This window comes from Quercus suber, unplaced genomic scaffold, assembly GCF_002906115.3.
Source record: "Quercus suber isolate HL8 unplaced genomic scaffold, Cork oak 2.0 scaffold_84, whole genome shotgun sequence".
Classification (NCBI taxonomy): Eukaryota; Viridiplantae; Streptophyta; class Magnoliopsida; order Fagales; family Fagaceae; genus Quercus; species Quercus suber.
The window spans coordinates 1,365,928-1,384,051 of record NW_027069549.1 but is presented as its reverse complement, the minus strand read 5'-3'; the positions used below and the strand labels follow the sequence as shown (position 1 = coordinate 1,384,051).

Here is an 18,124-nt window from a genome sequence, read left to right as displayed (position 1 = left end):
TTAATTTTAGTTAGTATTATTCATTAAAATATGTATTTAATACATCAAATTAACCTCAATTTGATTTATATTAAATAATTTGATTTAATTAATATTTATATATAAAAAAAAAGGGCCCCATATATATATTTTGCATTAGGCCCAAATTAGGTTGGGCCAGCCTGGTGCGATCTCAAGGTCTGAGGTTGAAGCTTCAACAATGGCTGAGCCTGTAAGTACTCGGTTAGCCTTGTGTTAGACATCTTGAAAAGATGGTCGAGAGCTAGAATCATTTGGTTAGAAATAGAGAATTCCCAATAGGGGAATTGGTCTGGCAAGCAATCCCACATGTCCAGGGAGTTGCTGGCACCAAAAAACATAAATTCTTGCCAATATAGGTGGGACTCTAATTCTATAGGCTCATTGATGGAGAAGTTAAGTGTTGCATGACCCCAATAGCTTTCTTGAATTTGCTTATCTAGTCTTTCTTGTTAGATTTATTATTATTATTATTACTATTATTATTTTGATCGCATGTTAGATTATTAGTTTTTAATGAATTATGGCCTTTAGTCTAATTTGTATTAGGTTCGAGGTTTCATGCAAAAATGTTAGCTAATTTCACCGTGAGCTTATTGATGACTTTGTTCCTCAACTGAATATTAAGTTTGTCCAAACTTGTAAATTTTTTCTTATATTCGCTCGACTGATCATAAGTGCATTTGACCAAAATTTGTAAATCTGTACAGTGAAGTTGAGTTAACAACAAACTTTTGTCTTCATCCTCAATTACACCGAAAGAACGATTACAAAGAAAAATTCTTAAACAAATACTTGCAACAAAACTTTTCATTACAAGGAAATTTCCATCTTGGAATTTAGCCTTCACAAAAGTCCAAGGGTAATTATCATGTTCTGCTTTGCTTCAATAATTAAGATAAGAAGAAGAAGTTTCGTAATTGGACCACCTACTAATCCACTTGTTGGGTAGTTGTGATGTTCACAGCTTTACTTAAATTATAATATATTTCTACAATTATGTCAACATTTTATACTCTCACAATTTCTCTTCTATCCTCTGTTTTCCTCTTTAGCTGACTGTCTCTCTCTCTCTCTTCATCTTATCGACCTTGACAACGTGATCCATCAGCATCCTCAAGGTCCTCGCTCTCCTCTTATTCAATACTCTCTGTGAATTCGCTGATCTTTTTAATATTAAATTTATATTTGATTTGTGTTCAATTTCTGTTTAAGTGATGGGAAAACAGTGGAACGGGGGAGAAAAGTAAATTTTATTTCTGCTTTTTTTTTTTTTCCTGTTTTATATCTGAATTTTTCCTGTTGTAGTAGTTGTGAGATAGTCAAAAAAAAAAAACAAAAGTTTCGCTAAAATAAAATAGTGTTTGTGTAGCAGTAGCTTCTTTCTTGATTTTAGCGCAGTAATCATAATTTTTAGGACACAGGTGTTTTTTTATTTTACTAATTTTTTTTTTTTAAGACTCACTAAAATTCCAAACTTATAAAAATTATAATTGATAAAGAGGCATACTTGCTAGTTTGAATTGGTAAAAAAAATTGTATAATTGATGTCAAAAAGTGGCTTTCTATGAATGTTCTTTTCTCTCAAATCTCATTTTCAGTGGTTTTTCATAGAAATTGTCAAGAAAAGAGAGATGACCATACCAACTTTGTTTTGCTGAAAAAATAAAAATTTTCTTGGGTCTTTTTTATTTCCTTAATTTTTTTTAATAAATAAATTTGATAACATCCAATCTTACTTTTAAGTTTTGAGTTTTTAAAAATAAAAAAATGTGTTGACTTGACCCATAACAGTTATATATATATATATATAATCATTACGATTAAAGTGTTTATTCATATTAATGGACCAATGATCTGACTCTGTTTGATTGAATCCATGAGTTCCTAGCTTGAGACTTCCTTGCTATCTCTAAAACTGATCGGTTTGGTTTCTTTTTTTTCTTTTTCTTTTTTTTTTTTCCATAAAAAAAGTATGTTTGTAGTAAGAGATAATGACATCCATTCATGGTAAATCTCTAGTGACTATTATTACTTATTTGACCACTATAGTGTACCAACAACACAATGAAAATGAGTCCATAATTATTCTCCTCTTATACCAAATATTAAATTACAAACGTTTTTCTCTTAATATTTTTATTATTATGTTACATCTATTTGTTGGCATGTTAGGGAATCATTGTAAAATGGATCAAATTCCTATTACCTCCATTCAATGTCACTGGTCCTATTAAAAAATCCAAATTTTTAAGGGAACAACATTTAATGCTATGTATTTTTGTTTTTACAGAGAATAATGCATTGTCTTAAATATAAGGTAAATAAAGGGAAAGTTGAGAAATTTATTTATTGACTTCAAAATAGAGGACAACCTTATGGGGCTACTAGAGGGCCAAGAATTTGGAATAGATGAAGTATTCTTTTTGAGAAAACTAAAAGGATGCGTCATTTTAGCTGTGATTGATCAATGGTGTGAGGATACAATGAGTGCATGCAGCATGCATTGACATGGAGAAGGGTTTATCCTACATATAAAGATCAAGAGGTTTGATACTTAGAAAAACTTTATTAAAAGCATAGCGTTTATTTTGTAGAGATAAATACAATTATATAATTTTAACTTTGCAAGGTCGATACGTGGACGTAAAGGGCACTTGCATGCCTACTTTGTTTAAAAAAGAAAAAAAGAGTTGTTGACTTAACTGAAAACAGTGGATGTATTCCTCCACATCAAATCGTTCTCTTCTTCTCATTTTTTTTTTTTTCATTTTAATTTCTCTTTTAAACTTAATTGAATGTACTTTTTTCTTAATCTTTATTGTAGTTCAAGATTTGCCAATATATTTCTAATGGCTGCCATTAGCACTCAATCTGCCTCATCTTCGTCATCAATTTCTTCTTCAACACCACAATGGAAATACGATGTCTTTCTCAGCTTTAGAGGTGAGGACACACGCAATAGATTTTCTGACCATCTATATGTCGCCTTAAAACAAAAGGGCATTCTCACCTTTAGAGACGAGGAAAAACTTGAGACAGGAAAATCTATTGCATCAGAGCTTTTGAAAGCAATAGAAAAATCAAGGTCTGCAATTGTTATTCTTTCAAGAAACTATGCATCTTCTACATGGTGTTTGGACGAACTTGTAAAGATCATTGGGTGCATGAAAGAGATGAAAATGATGGTTCTACCAATTTTTTATGATGTGGATCCATCTACTATACGAAAACAAATGGGTACTTTTGCCCAAGCTTTTGCTAAACATGAAGAACATTTCAAGGATTGCATAGAGAAGGTGCAAGCATGGAGAATTGCTTTGAGAGAAGTAGCCAATCTCAAAGGATGGCACGTACAAGATAGGTAATCCAATTTGTCATTTCTTTCTTTCAAATATTCACATAACACCCACCTCGTATATAGCATTCTTTTGAACCTTATGTAGACCTAAATACATGTCTGTTGTTCTTTCAAGTTTTGTCTTGAGCCAAGCAATTTTCAATTAGCACAATAGAAAATTGGATTTTCTATCTTTTATTAATGTATTTATTGTGGTTTATACTAACCACATATTTTTGTTTCTTCATTGCAGGCCTGAGTCACAAATTATCCAGAACATTGTGGGAGAATTGTGGCATAAATTAAGTAATGCATTCTCAGATTATACTGAAAACCTAGTGGGAATAATTTCTCGAGCAAAGAAATTGGAGTCATGTTTGGATTTAGGGTCAAACAATGTTCGCATGGTAGGGATTTGGGGGATGGGAGGAATAGGTAAAACAACTCTTGCTAGAGTTGTTTTTCATATGGTTTCAAATAAGTTTGAAGATTGTTGTTTTCTTGCTAATGTTAGGGAAGTTTGTGAAAAAAATGGTTTAGTTCGATTACAACAACAACTCATTCTTCAAATTTTGAATGAAAAGATGGGTGTAGAAGATGTTGAAGAAGGAGTTTTTGTGATCAAGAACAGGTTCCGTCATAGAAAAATTCTTCTCGTTCTTGATGATGTAGATCACATAAACCAATTAAACAAGTTAGCAGGAGATCGTATTTGGTTTGGTTTAGGTAGTAGAGTTATCATAACAACAAGAGATAAGCATTTGCTACAAGCCCTTGGAGTAGATGAAATATATGAGGCTAATGGATTGACTCACGATGAATCTCTTCATCTTTTGAGCTTGAAAGCATTTAAAAAAGATCATCCACCCGAAGATTATCTAGAGTTGTCCAGAGATTTTGTATATTATGCTAATGACCTTCCTTTAGCTATTGAGATTTTGGGTTCTTTTTTGTTTGGTAGAAGTATCCATCAATGGAAAAGTACATTAAATAGGCTAAAACTATTTCCTGAAAAAGATATTCTCCAAGTACTTAGAATAAGTTTTGACGGACTACATGAAACAGAGAAGGAAATATTCCTAAATATTGCTTGTTTCTTTAATCATGAGGAGAAAAAAGACGTAGTAGAAATACTAAATTATCTTGACCTTTTTCCAGATGTTGGATTGGAGGTTCTTTTTGATAAATCTCTTGTTAAATTCCGGGGTCGTACCTTGTGTATGCATGATTTTCTTCAAGAAATGGGCAAGAACATAGTTTATGAAGAGTGTCCTAAAGAGCCAGGAAAACGTGGCAAACTTTGGCTGTTTAAGGACATTAACGATGTACTGACAAAAAATACAGTAAGCAATTATTTAGAAAACTAAATCATGTATCCTATTATATTATTTGAGGTGAAAACTTTGATACAATACTTTAGGTTCAATATATTAGTTTCCCAAATGAAATTCACTTGCTTGCTTGGATTGACCAATAAAATACAATGTTATCATTTTCAAGGATAATTAAATTAAATTTAAGTATGAGTTCGAATTTTATTAGGAAACCTAATGAACTGCACCTAAGGTATTGTATTTGTATTTAAGCTTTAAAAGAGTAAACTTAGAGTGGTTTTAGTAATCTTATATTTTGCAATTCACTAATCTATTCTCTTCATGATTACTAGGGAACAAAAGCAATTCAAGGCATAGTCTTAAAGTTGCATAAACAAAAAGAGGCATTACATAAACAAAAAGAGGCGTATTGGAATCCTGAATCCTTTTCAAAGGTTCACGATCTTAAATTGCTCATAATTGATAACATTCACCTTTTGCACGAGCCCAAATATCTTCCTAATGCCTTGAGATATCTTGACTGGAGTGAATACCCTTCAAAATATTTTCCACCAAGTTTCCAACAAAAGGTAATTTAGGTACCTTATACAACTTTAATTTTAAGTTTTCATTAAACCATATGATTTTGTAGAAGCTAATTTTTTTATTTTCCTTTTTGGATTTTTACAGTCTTTTGATAATTTGAAGTTCATCAAATTAAAGAAATCTCTGAAATTGATTGAAACTCCTGATTTCAACGAAATCCCAAATCTTGAGAAATTGGTTCTTGAGGGTTGTATAAATTTACATTCCTTGCACCCATCAATTGGGGTTCATCAAAAACTCACTTTTCTTAACCTAAAAGGTTGCAAAAACCTCAGAAGTCTTCCAAGAAAGTTTGAAATTGAGTGTCTTGATATCCTTATTTTCTCTGGTTGCTCAAATTTAAAAAGAATTCCAGAGTTTGGAGAAAATATGAAAAGTGTATCAAAGCTTCACTTGGATGGCACTGCTATTACAAAATTACCTACATCAATTGAGAATTTGATTGGCCTTGTTTCATTGAATGTAAAAGATTGCAAAAACCTCAGAAGTCTTCCAAGAAAGTTTGAAATTGAGTGTCTTGATATCCTTATTTTCTCTGGTTGCTCAAATTTAAAAAGAATTCCAGAGTTTGGAGAAAATATGAAAAGTGTATCAGAGCTTCACTTGGATGGCACTGCTATTACAAAATTACCTACATCAATTGAGAATTTGATTGGCCTTTTTTCATTGAATGTAAAAGATTGCAAAAGTCTCACGTCTCTTCCTAGTACCTTTTTTAATATGAAGTGGCTTAAAGATCTCAATCTTTCCGGATGCTCAAAACTACCGGAAAACTTGGTGACTGAGAAAAGTGTAGAGGAGGTTGGCGTGAGTGGAACTGCTATAGGACTTATGCCTTTTAATGCTCTTTTTCAAACTCTTAAAAGACTAGCTTTGGGTGGATTTAAGCCGAGAAGTCCCAATCACATGGGCTTGTTATTGACTTCTTTATGTTCTTTGACCATACTGAACCTAAGTTATTGCAATCTCAATGCAATTCCCAATGATATTTGTCACTTATTCTCTTTAAAAAAATTATATCTAAATGGAAATAATTTTGGTTGCCTTCCGGAAAACATCACTCAACTATCTAGGCTGTATTGGTTGGAGGTGAACAATTGTACAAGTCTTCAATCATGGCCAAAGCTTCCATTAAATATTAATATTATTTTGGGAGAGGGTTGTACCTCACTGGAAACGCTACCAGATCTATTACCACCAAATTCTTTTCATGGGAGACACCTCGTCCTTACAAATTGTAGTAAATTGGCTGAGAATCAAGGCTTCATTGACAGTGGATTGCTGTTTTTTGCAATGATAAGAAGTTCCCTTCGGTGCCCTCGCTCTGATAGTGTTTTCCCTGGAAGTGAAATTCCAAAGTGGTTTACGCATCAAAGTATTGGGAATAAGGTCAGTATTCAAGAACCTAATTCTCTTTTGTGTAATGAGTGGATCGGGATTGCTGTTTGCGCTGTATTTTGTTCTCATCCACATCACCAAATCCTCAAAGAAGGTTTTCTTGCCTGTTGGTTGATAGTCAACGGAAAAAAAATGAATCGTGCACCAGTCACGTACGACATTGTTCCTTTATTAGATCACACTTGGCTACTTTATATGCTTCCTCAAAACTACGTGGAGAAAAACATAAATATAAATTCATTGTGCGAACGCGATGCAAATGGATTTAGTCAGATTGGAATTAAAATTGAAGCCAATGGGAAGGTACCAGAACCATTGTTGGTAAAGAAATGCGGGTTGAGAATGGTATACCAGAAAGACATCGAAGATCTTAATTTCGACAATTCGATGGCGGCAGCAGCGGAAGGTTTGCAAAGCCAAGCGAACCTATGATGACTATGATGGGGCTGAAAGCTCTAATTACGAACCTCACCCAAAAAGTATTGAAAAAAGTCACAAAATTTATGGCTCAAGGTAACTCTAACTGTGAGGAGTCAAGTGAGAACAAGGAATGTGCTGAAGAGCTAGGTGATTGAAGGTTAATCAACTTTTTTCTCTGTAAGTCACTGTCTTTCTTCTTTTTCATGTGTACAAATATTAATGGATTGCCCACCATATATTTGATTAGAGTTGTCAATGAGACTCCTAGCAATTTGACTAGAACAAACAAAGAAATGCAACAAAAAGCTTCTTGTTGTACTGGTTTATTGTTGTTTTCTTCCATTTAAAACTGTACTTCTCACTCCCTCAAATTTTAATTAAGCATAGAAACTCCACAAAGTGAAACACACACACACACACACATACACACACACTAAATCAAAGCTTGGAATCAGTAGTAAAATGTGTGGAGAGGAGAGAGAAGCCACGAGTGCAGAGAGGAGAGTGGTAGAGAAATTTGAGAGTGAGGTCTTGCCGAGTTTCCTCTCCTTTATTTGAAAAAATGCCCCCAGTGATACTAACCCAAGTGTTCTGTCAAGCAGGTGGTGGCATCTCTGAACTCTTGTCCCCATTCTTGACTTGGGCCCATACATTGGTGGTAGGATCAAAATCTTAGCTTTGTGGATATAATGTCCAGAATTTGGACTCTTCACTATGCCGTTTCCAATCCTGTACCCTACGCATATTGTGCATCTGTTGCTTCACCAAATGTCTTCCCTTCTACATTGACACATGGTCCGCACCACAATTCCACATGTTTTGGAAAAGCTCGGTCTAACCTTTGGTGGGGCTGCCTTTCTGTCTCTTCTTTTCTATAGTGTTAGTGTCTTTGAGTTTGATAGGTAATAATTTCTCAATCCTCCTTCTGCTTCTAGTTTCCCAAATCTAAGGATTCTAGTACTTTGATCTGTAAAGTATGCAAACTCTAAATCCCTCCCCACCCTCCTCATTGCCTTCCCTGTCCTCATTTTAGAAATCCACAAGCGCAGCCTCATTTTGTTTGCGTGACAGGTTTTTCAAAATGAATAAAGTAGAATTCCATGAATTTATGATTGTGATTGAGGAAAAAATTCGTAAAGTTAATAATGTCACTAACTATCATCAACAAATGGTGAAGATGCAAGAGATACGCACCATGAACTAATAATTGCGATTGAAGAAGAAGTTCAAAAAGGTAGTAATGTCACTAATGGAAATCAACAAATACTGTGAATAATAGATAGTATTGAACATTTATTGTTCCAAAGTGGCCTTAGCCATGTTCTTCCATTGTTTTCCAATGTTAGGAAAATGTCTTACACCCTCATCATCACATGCGACACTTGTGTAGAGGCATGGGTGAGATCTTAATAATATTTGAATCTCAATTAAAAGTGACATCTCTTTTAGTAAATTAGATTTTTTGTTCTTTTCTTTATTTGATTCCATCTATTTTTTTTTTTTTTTTTGACATTCAGGAATTTAATAAAATATATGTAATGTCGATTTTGAATGGAAAGGCTGGTATCAGCCTATCACTTGCATTGCCCCGTTGATCTGTAATAATAACATTGCTTGTTAATTATGGAAATTTTTACCATATCTACCTTTTGTGCTTTGGGCTCTTGATATTCTTGAAATTCTCCTAACTTATTTCAAATCATTACCAAGGCAAACCATCCATACTCAGTTCACATGTTTGTCTTTTTACTTATTAGACTCATGCAGGCAAACAACTACATAGACAAGGTCGAAAATTGGAGAAGGTAGTCTGCTTAGATTTGTAAACCCTGCGCTACTTGTTATCATTGTTGGTGCATTATGTCTAAAATTTACATTTTGTCACATTTTCATTGTTGTTTTGTCATTTTAGCCTAATGAAATACATTTCATAGTGAATCGATAATACACCTTCATAGACATCCAAGTATATATGTAGGATAATGGTTGTTGCATACTATAAATTGTTGAAACCAAGCTGGAAGGCCCTTTATTAATCTTTACTGACACAACCATAAGTGAAGACCTTGAGCTTTGGAACCAATTATGTAGGTTATAATTGCCTTCTAAAATGATTGTCATAATTTGGATATCTTTTTTGAATTTTCTTCTTGTGATTGTAGAATTGAGAAGGTATCTGAGGACTTGGTCCTTTGAGTCAAAGATACTGAAAGAATTTTTTTTTTCTTTTTATCTAGAGAAATCTGGTTTGGTTTAATCCGTACATTAGAACTAATTTCATTCAGCCTTACTTGATTCAGGCATGGATGAAGAGCTAGATGAATGGAGGGAGTTTTGGGGATCTTAAAGCACTTCTCATTGTCATTTTTCTCTATTTTATGGTATATTTGGACTTGCAGGAACAAGGAAAATCACGAAGAAAGAGCCTTTCTCTGCTATTAATGTGGTCTTGTATTGTAAAAGTTTGAATTCAATGTGCAAGGTAACTTACAATTCAAAAAACAAAGAAAAGCCTTGATAGTAGCAGGATAAGCAAGTGTAGACCTTTACAGAGAAGGAAATGCAGGGGGTCTAAGCTTCTTTTGAAAAAATAGAGAAGGTGCATGTCCATGGCTGGTTGTTTTAGTTGAGCTTTTTCTTCCTTTTTAATCTTTTTTGTGGATATTCACAAATTAAACATGACACTGCCTCTAGTAGATATTGCCATAGATTTTCAAGATTAAATTACATAAACTGTATGTGCATGCACGCAAGCCAAATACATATTATACATGAACAGATGCTTAATGTAGATATTAAAGCTCCTAAGTCCTAACACCAAGAAAAGTGACTTTGTACCTTTTCATAGCATTGTAAAATGAATGCTATTTACATATAAATTGATGAGTAAAAGAATCTATTATTGATCTAGAAGCTCCAGGAAAGCCTCCTTGACATACCATATATTCTCTAACTTCAAACTATTTGGATGGTCGAAATGACAGCCTCTTCTTAATAAAATGTGGTATGTCTTTGTATTTAATAACTCAATTTCAAAAAAAAAAAAAATTTTCAGAATTCTAAGGGGTTGATACAATTTATTTTTGTGTTTCAAGTTGTTATCTTTTTTTTTTATTCTTTGGAATAATTTGGTGTTTATTGATATACATTTCATTTTTACTATTTTTATTTTCATCTTATTTTATTCAAAATTTAAATTTAGACATATCCTTCATATTATTAAATTATTTATATTTTCTATCATTTTTTTACTTAAAAAAAATTAAACATAAAATATTTTACTTAAATTCAAATAAATAAAAATTGTTCTCATAAAGTCTTCCCATGAAATGCTACAATGCATCGATAGAAGAATGGAATACGAAACATATGCTATTTTAGAAACAATAATAATAATAATAATAATAATAACAACAACAACAATAGAACATCATACCAAACATATCATAAACAAACTAATAGTTATGGATACACTAAGTTTTTTTTTTTTTTTTTTGAGAAAGTGGATACACTAAGTTAATGGCAGTAAATTGGAATGAAAATAATAAAATAAAAATAAACGTTACAATGCATATTTAGTACATTAGAATTATCATCAAGAAATCAAACGTCAATTAGTAACCATTACTTGGAAAACAAAGAGCTTGATAGAAGGAGTAAAAAATTAATTAAAGATGATCTTATGAATGTCAATAAAATCAATTGTTACATTCACTTAATTAAATCATATAATTAAATACAATCATACAAAATTTAAATTTAAAACTAATCAAACTCTAATATGGAAAACCATATTTCTTATCAAAACTAAAAAGAAGATATTCTTCAATAATAATAGAAATATATAAAAAAAATAAAGATGAAATTTTTCAAAATCCCATTTTTGACATTTCATTTAACATTATTGAGGCAACATTAAGACAAGATATAAGAATTTTAGTTTTTAACTTCCATAGAATCAAATGTTTCCCACATTATTTCAACCTTATGGAAAATAGGGTTTACATGTAGCATGCAAAATGTGTACAATTGACTTAGAGATGTACAAATTAGTCAACCAATTATGGTAGAATTAAGGTTTCAAAATTTAAATGAAACAATTCTACAATAATAAAAAATTATTTTGCGATGAACATGATTATGAAATGCATTTCTCTTCATTAAGTCCGCGACTAGTTAAAATTAAAACCGGTCGTGTGGACTTGAAGATGAAAAAACTAATCCATGAAGATGAAAAAACTAATCCATGGCGTGGGGGTAAAGGTAAAGAAGTGCGGGTTGCGAATGGTAAACAAGAAAGACATCGAAGATCTTAACAAAACTATGGCTGAGAGAAACAATAATAGCATCACTCCTTATGAGGGCTTGGATGTTCCCCATCATAATTTCAACTATTCAATAGAGGCAGCAGTAGAAGGTTACAAAGCCAAGTGAACCCGTGATGACTGTGATGGGGCTGGAAGCTCTAATTATGAACCTGACCCAAAAAGGATTGAAAGACTCCCAGAATTTATGGCCTAGGGTAACTCTAACGTTAAGGAATCAAGTGAGTACAAGGAATGTGCTGAAGAGCTAGGTGATTGGTAGGAATCTAGTGAAAGTGGCCTTGAAGGTTAATCAACCTTTTTTCTCTGTAAGTCACTGTCTTTCTTTTTAATCCAAGTTTTGTTGGTTGCTGCATTGTCTGTTTCTTGTGTACAAATATTAATGAACTGTCCACCATATGTTTGATTAGAGTTGTCAATAAGACTCCTAGCAATTTGACTTGGACGAACAAAGAATAGCAACAAAATGCTTCTTCTTCTTGTTTTGGAAGCAAATGAAATCATCTGCTTGAAAGCAAGTAAACATCAAAACTAGAAAGTTTTTTTTGCCAAACATATCGGTTTATTGTTCCATCTCATGTTGCTTTCTTCCAATTAAAATTATACTTCTCACTCCCTCAAACCATCCGTGCTTATTTCCCATGTTTGTCTTTTTAGTAATTAGACTTATGCAGGCAAACAACTGTGTAGACAAGGTTGAAAATTGGAGAAGGTGGTCTGCATAGATTTGTAAACCCTGCTCTACTTGTTAGGTTGTTGATGCATTATGTCTAGAATTTAAGTTTTGTCACATTTTCATTGTTGTTTTGTCATTTTTGCCTGATAAAATACATTTCATAGTGAATTGATAATACACCTTTATAGACATCCAAGTATATATATATATATATAGGGATTTCAAATGAAATTGCTTAGGTTCTTTACATGTTGTGGCATATGTGCTAGTTAAAGATACTTCCAGGTGGAATTCTGAATGAGTTTGAAAGCTCTGTAGCCAAAATGATTCTGAGAGAATTTTACAAATTCATGTTTGTGTTAATGATAAGCTCATTAGGCATCATTCCAAATCTGGGGCTTATTTGGTTGAAAAAGGATAACGGTGAATTTTCGAAACCAAGCTGCCAGGTCCTTTACTAACCTTACTGGCACAACCATAAGTGAATACCCTAAGCTTTGGAACCAGTTATGTAGGTTACAATTACCTTCTAAAATTCTTTGGAGAATTTTATTGAATTCTCTTCTTGTGAGGGCAGAATTGAGAAACATCTGAGTTCTTAGTCCTTTGAGTCAAAGATATTGAAAGATCATTTTTTTTTTCCTTTTCATCTGGAGAAATCTGGTTTGCTTTGATCTGTACATTAGAACTATTTCATTCAGCTTTACTTGATTTCATTCAGCTCTTATTTTCTTTTTTTCTCCATTTTATGGTCTATTTGGACTTATAGAAACAAGACAACTGTGAAGAAATAGCCTTTTTCTACCACTAATGTGATCTTGTATTGTAAAAGTTTGATTTCAACGTGCAGGTTAACTAATAGTTCAAAAAACAATGAAAAGCCTTGACAGCAACAGGATAAGCAAGTGTAGACCTTTAGAGAGTGTCCCAACTGGCAACCAATCCTGTTGGAGTCAAGCTGCAAGAGTAGGAGAAATACTGGGGACCCAAGTTTTTTTAAAAAAAAATTGAGAAGGTGCATGTCCATGGCTGGTTGTTTCAGCTGAGCTTTTACTTCCTTTTTAATCTTTCTATGGATATTCACAAAATAATCACGACACTACCACTAGTAGAAATTGCCACATTTTTTCAAGAATAAGTTCTGTTAATTGTAACTAAGTACATATGTAAGTCTTTTCTTTGGTATTTTATGTTCTTATTTTGTAGACTTTATAATGAATCTCTATACCAAAAAACAAAGGTTCTAACAGTGTCTGCAACCATGAACAAGTCTTCTATCCCTTTGAAGACTATAGCTCTGTAATGTTTCACCAACATGCATATCTTTTGTGAATAAATTAATAGGATTATCTCCAATTTTATTTTGATGATTGTAATCTTCCTTGGTTCTTTGCCACCCTCTTACTAATTTCACTTTGAGTTGCTGATTTATAGAAATACAATATTAAAAATTGACCGTATTATTGGAATGCATTGAAGTGAAAAAAGCAAAAGATGTTTATGAGCAAATAGTTATGCTTTTATATCCTGTTCAAACAATATACATGTCTTTAACTGTCTTATACATAAAAATTATTGGGAAGAAGAGGTCACTTTTGGCATTTCCTTTCTCCTTTTGTTAATTTTGCACCTGTTGTAACCAATGATTAAGTGAAAATATCAATTACATACTTAGCAAAAAGAAAATATCCGGTAATTATAATTTGCGTATTAATGCTCCCTCCCTATTGAAAATACTAATGCATCTACTTGAACAGTTCAAGCAATCCATGTTATTCTGTTAAATTACGCTTCAAAATTTCTTATTAGAGTTACTAGGCCATGGTAGCACAGCTTAGGCACCAGTTTCAAGTGGGTAGACTTACCATACAAGGACTGTGGTTTCACTGTCGGGTTTGATTTTTCCTTAAATCTGCACAATCATTCTTACGATGTTCACTGAAGGAGTATTCACCATGAGTTGCAGCCCATGATGGATCTATGCAAGTATTGTCCACTGAATACAGAAAACTTCAGCTGATATTTTTGCAGGTTTTGCAGTTCTTAACCTATTGGAGATCCAGGTAAAACCTTATATCTCAGTTACTCATCTGTTTAAATAATAAAATTGCTCTTTAGATGGCCTTTTCTCTCTGTAGTTAAACTTTTGAATTTGTGCAATACAGTTTATGAAAGATGCAATAAGTGTTCCCAGTGCATCATACATAGACTCCAATCTTGTCCCTACTTCTACATTTAAATGTGCATAAAATGCAATGTATATAATGTAACTAATGTGATGAAAAATGCGGTTATTGGTAATATGAAAGTAAATATTGTTTGACTTTGACAAGGGACAAATATATTGGGTTAAAAATGGGAATGTTGACTGTTATCACAGCAAGAAGGGATTATATTTTTCCTTAGTTCTTAAAATTGCTTTTCCTACATCCAGCCTAGGGCCACCGCTGGTGATAATGAAGTGAGGTAATTGCTTTAAAAGATGATGCAGTTTCATATCCATAGCAATGCATATCTTGACAGTTAGGAAAGGTATGATTTAAAATGCTATTAAAATTTTTCTTTAGATTTTAGCATCAATGAGGTCATCCCTGATTGCCTTTGACAGCCTCTATTTAATTATATAATAGAATCTAATTATTAGCTTAATTGATCACAAACAAACACTTAGGTACATTGTTGATATGAAAATGTGTTAAGAACACACATACAGAAACAAACTAATGTTAGTGTTGTGTTTTATTTTCCCATTATCTGGCCATGTTAGTATGTGCCTTCAGTGTCATACTCGTGGCCCTTGTTCTTTTTCTTGCTGCCAAAACTCAAAGTTTAAACATAAAGTCTCAAGATATTTGCTCAAAAATTAATTTGGATTATGTATTTTGATTAAGTTGATTTTAGTTTTTAGGCAGTCAATGGCTAGGGAATTTTAGATTTTTTTTTTTTTTTGGCTTTTCTTTGGGAATTTGCAGCTTTCAGCATTCTTGACTATTGCTTTCTGCATTATGGTTTTATGATTCCATGTAATTCTTTTTCTTGATCAAACAGAAATCAAAAAAAAATTGTGAGTGGGTCTATGAAGGAGTGATTAATGATTGATATGGTGAATTTTTGATTGCAGGATCTTTCAAAAAGGTATATTTCCTTCATTTTCAGTAAATATGAGTTCGTCAAATCTATTTTTAGATGCTTACCATTTATCAATCTTTTATGGGAGAGCATCACTTAGGATTAGGATACTAAGATTTGAAGGCAGTGGTACAGCTCAAGGATGGGATTCCTAGCTTTCTTACAAATATTGCTGGAACAATTTTGAGCACTAGAGAAAATTCTGGATGACATGAGAGAATGGGGCAACAATGTTCAGGTTTCCTTATCATTATGCGCTCAATACATAACGCTATAATTCTGTCTTTGATTGGATTCTTACTTGTAGGTCCCTGTATCAAGATATTCAAAATTAATAAGCTTTGGCTTGAGTCATCATTACCTTGAGTATATAAAAGGTGCTAATGATTTTGCATAGTGTGCTCTTAATCATTTCTGACCTGCCAAAGGTATCTTATCAAGTGAATATTGAAGATCATAATTCTAATGTTAATTTTGAATTTATTAAGGCTTCTATGTTACTTTTATATCCAAAATTTGTCATAAAATTTTAAAAATGCCAAGTGCACCAACATTTTCCATGATATATTAATGAATATTCTCAAGTTCTTGAACATAATTAGCACAAAATGCATAACAATTCAGACTGCAAAAAGCATAGATGCAGCTTGGCCTTCATTTAAATATAGGTTTCTTTTTCTCTAGCAAAAAGGAATTTTTTAGGATTGGAATGTCCAATTTATAAGCATAAAGTTGTACAGGCATATTTCTTTGAGATAGATATAGCCTTGTATTGTCAAATATTATGTTGTTTGTTTGTATGTTGAGAGTAAGCAATCCTTGATGTATATCTAATAATATTTTTTCTTAAACAGATTATCCAGTATCATGATTTTTTTGCTTGAAAGTGTCTCCATGAATATTTGCTTCTTTTGCCTAAATTGCTGAAGGTTAGTACTATTTTTTATCAGCAATGCTCGAGTTCAAATCTAGTTTCCTTTTGGATTAACAGGTAGGATGATTAATATATATTTTGCATTTATAACTCCTAATCAGCATGTTGAGCCCCTGAAAACTTGTGAAGATTGGGCTCCCTCTTTGATACAAATTCATTGAAGATCACATATCAAAGTTAAAAAGCTGTAGAGGTAATCATATTGTACATTTTCTCAATATTCAAGCGACTTAATGATCTTTGTTTGTTCACGATTTTTGACTTGAGATGTCAATTTATTTTGATTAAGACACAAACTTGGAAGTTGGAACCAAATCTGAAATGTTCATTTAAAAATGGAAGTAATCTATTGATTACTCAAAGAGGAAGACAACTAATTTTTATGCTGGTGTTAAGAACTTGATTTCAAATTTTCATTGGTTGTCTTTGGGGTATACTCTTACTAGCTAGAATTTTCAAATGCAGTAAGCGGAAAAGCTGAAATCAATGTGCCTACTGTATGTAGCAGCAACTCTTATCATTGACATTCCCAAGCTAGATGAATTGTTGAATGGTTTAGTTGGGAATTCAAAAAGTCTATCAAGGGGACTTAATTAGCAACCACAAATTCTACGATCCTGATTCTGTTAAGTAATGTGACACATACACACATCTGTCTCTATTAGCATGTGGCGTCTCTCTCATTCACAGTTTTTGAAGCAAATTCAAGAGGGACTTCAAAATGTGCGAGGATGAAACAACATCATTTTTGGGGATTGGTATTATTCTTTGGGTTACTGTTTGAGAAGGTGTTGAAATTCTCCACAGAGAAGCCCATCCCCATGTAAGTCACCAGAGCAACCGGCGGAGGCTTTTAGGGTGGAACACTGCCAAACCTGTGAAGCTTTGACAGCATATCTCAATCTAGAAAGCTCCCTTATTCTCCTTCCCTTCATGGAGAGGGAGGAAGCTGTGACAATCATATCAATACAACACAGTGTACTCTGCTTCAGATTTCCACCAACACCATGCTGAACTCCCCAATGGATCTCATAACCTTCCACCTCACTCTGAACACACAACCTCGCAACCTCTTGCCTACTCTGCCAACAGAATGGATGACCGGTCATGCCCACATGATTAATCCTTTTAACTTTCTCCCAGTGAAGATACTAGATTGCAATGTGAGCTGCAATCAATGACTGTTTTTATTTTGGCAACCCAAACATTTGTAAAAATTTCATTGATATGGTCTGCTCCCACCGTCCCTCCATTGCCATTATTTTGGAGACCTGCATTTCTGGCCAAAGGGCAGACTTTGTTAGCTCTTCTCTTGGCTTTGACAATGTCTGTCGCTCGGATGCTGATGGCTTTAGGGGTTGCATCTGGATTTTGTGGAATGCTTGCGACATCACCCTTGACATTCTCTCTGTAAATACCAATCAATCCACACCTTTGTGCAGGTGAATGCCTCCAACCTTGAACAATCGGATATCCTTATTGAATTACCTTTTCTGGCCAAAGGGCAGACTTTGTTAGCTCTTCTCTTGGCTTTGACAATGTCTGTCGCTCGGATGCTGATGGCTTTAGGGGTTGCATCTGGATTTTGTGGAATGCTTGCGACATCACCCTTGACATTCTCTCTGTAAATACCAATCAATCCACACCTTTGTGCAGGTGAATGCCTCCAACCTTGAACAATCGGATATCCTTATTGAATTACCTCTCCTCCTTTGCCCCCTCTCACTCCCTCCCCATCTTGAACACCCCCCCAAACCATAGACGTTCAATAACTTCCTCAATAATTGCAATCTCCTGGACCCGGGCTTCAATGGACCTTGTTTTACTTGGTCAAATAAAAGAGACTCCAACCTTGTCATTCCCTTGATAGAGTCCTCTGTAACCCTTTTTGAAGAGGCCAATGTCCTCCATCTCCCAAAAACTTCCTCTAACCATCACCCCATCCTCATTAACAACTCCCTTTCC

General features: G+C 33.5%; 1 protein-coding gene across 11 annotated transcripts in view; it reads left to right on the top strand.

Annotated features, from left to right (window-relative positions):
* Positions 1-17,648, top strand: part of LOC112031821 (disease resistance protein RUN1-like) — a 32,897-nt gene extending 15,249 nt beyond the window's left edge. The window contains exons 1-11 of one of the 11 annotated variants that reach the window (XR_010629172.1): positions 117-1,139; positions 2,846-3,382; positions 3,612-4,701; positions 5,025-5,261; positions 5,362-7,081; positions 11,513-11,728; positions 12,947-13,111; positions 14,063-15,463; positions 16,080-16,154; positions 16,261-16,352; positions 16,625-17,648. Coding sequence is in view for 5 of the 11 variants with exons in the window: in XM_024064529.2 (XP_023920297.2) it covers positions 2,871-3,382; positions 3,612-4,701; positions 5,025-5,261; positions 5,362-7,107 (3,585 nt within the window). In the remaining 6 variants the exon portion in view is untranslated. Of the gene's footprint in view, positions 1-116; positions 1,140-2,311; positions 2,567-2,845; positions 3,383-3,611; positions 4,702-5,024; positions 5,262-5,361; positions 9,775-11,512; positions 11,729-11,770; positions 11,939-12,946; positions 15,464-16,079; positions 16,155-16,260; positions 16,353-16,624 lie in introns of those variants that run through there. The other 10 variants (XR_010629171.1, XM_024064529.2, XR_010629168.1 and 7 more) reach the window with 10 other exon arrangements.
* Positions 17,649-18,124: the final 476 nt, after the last annotated feature.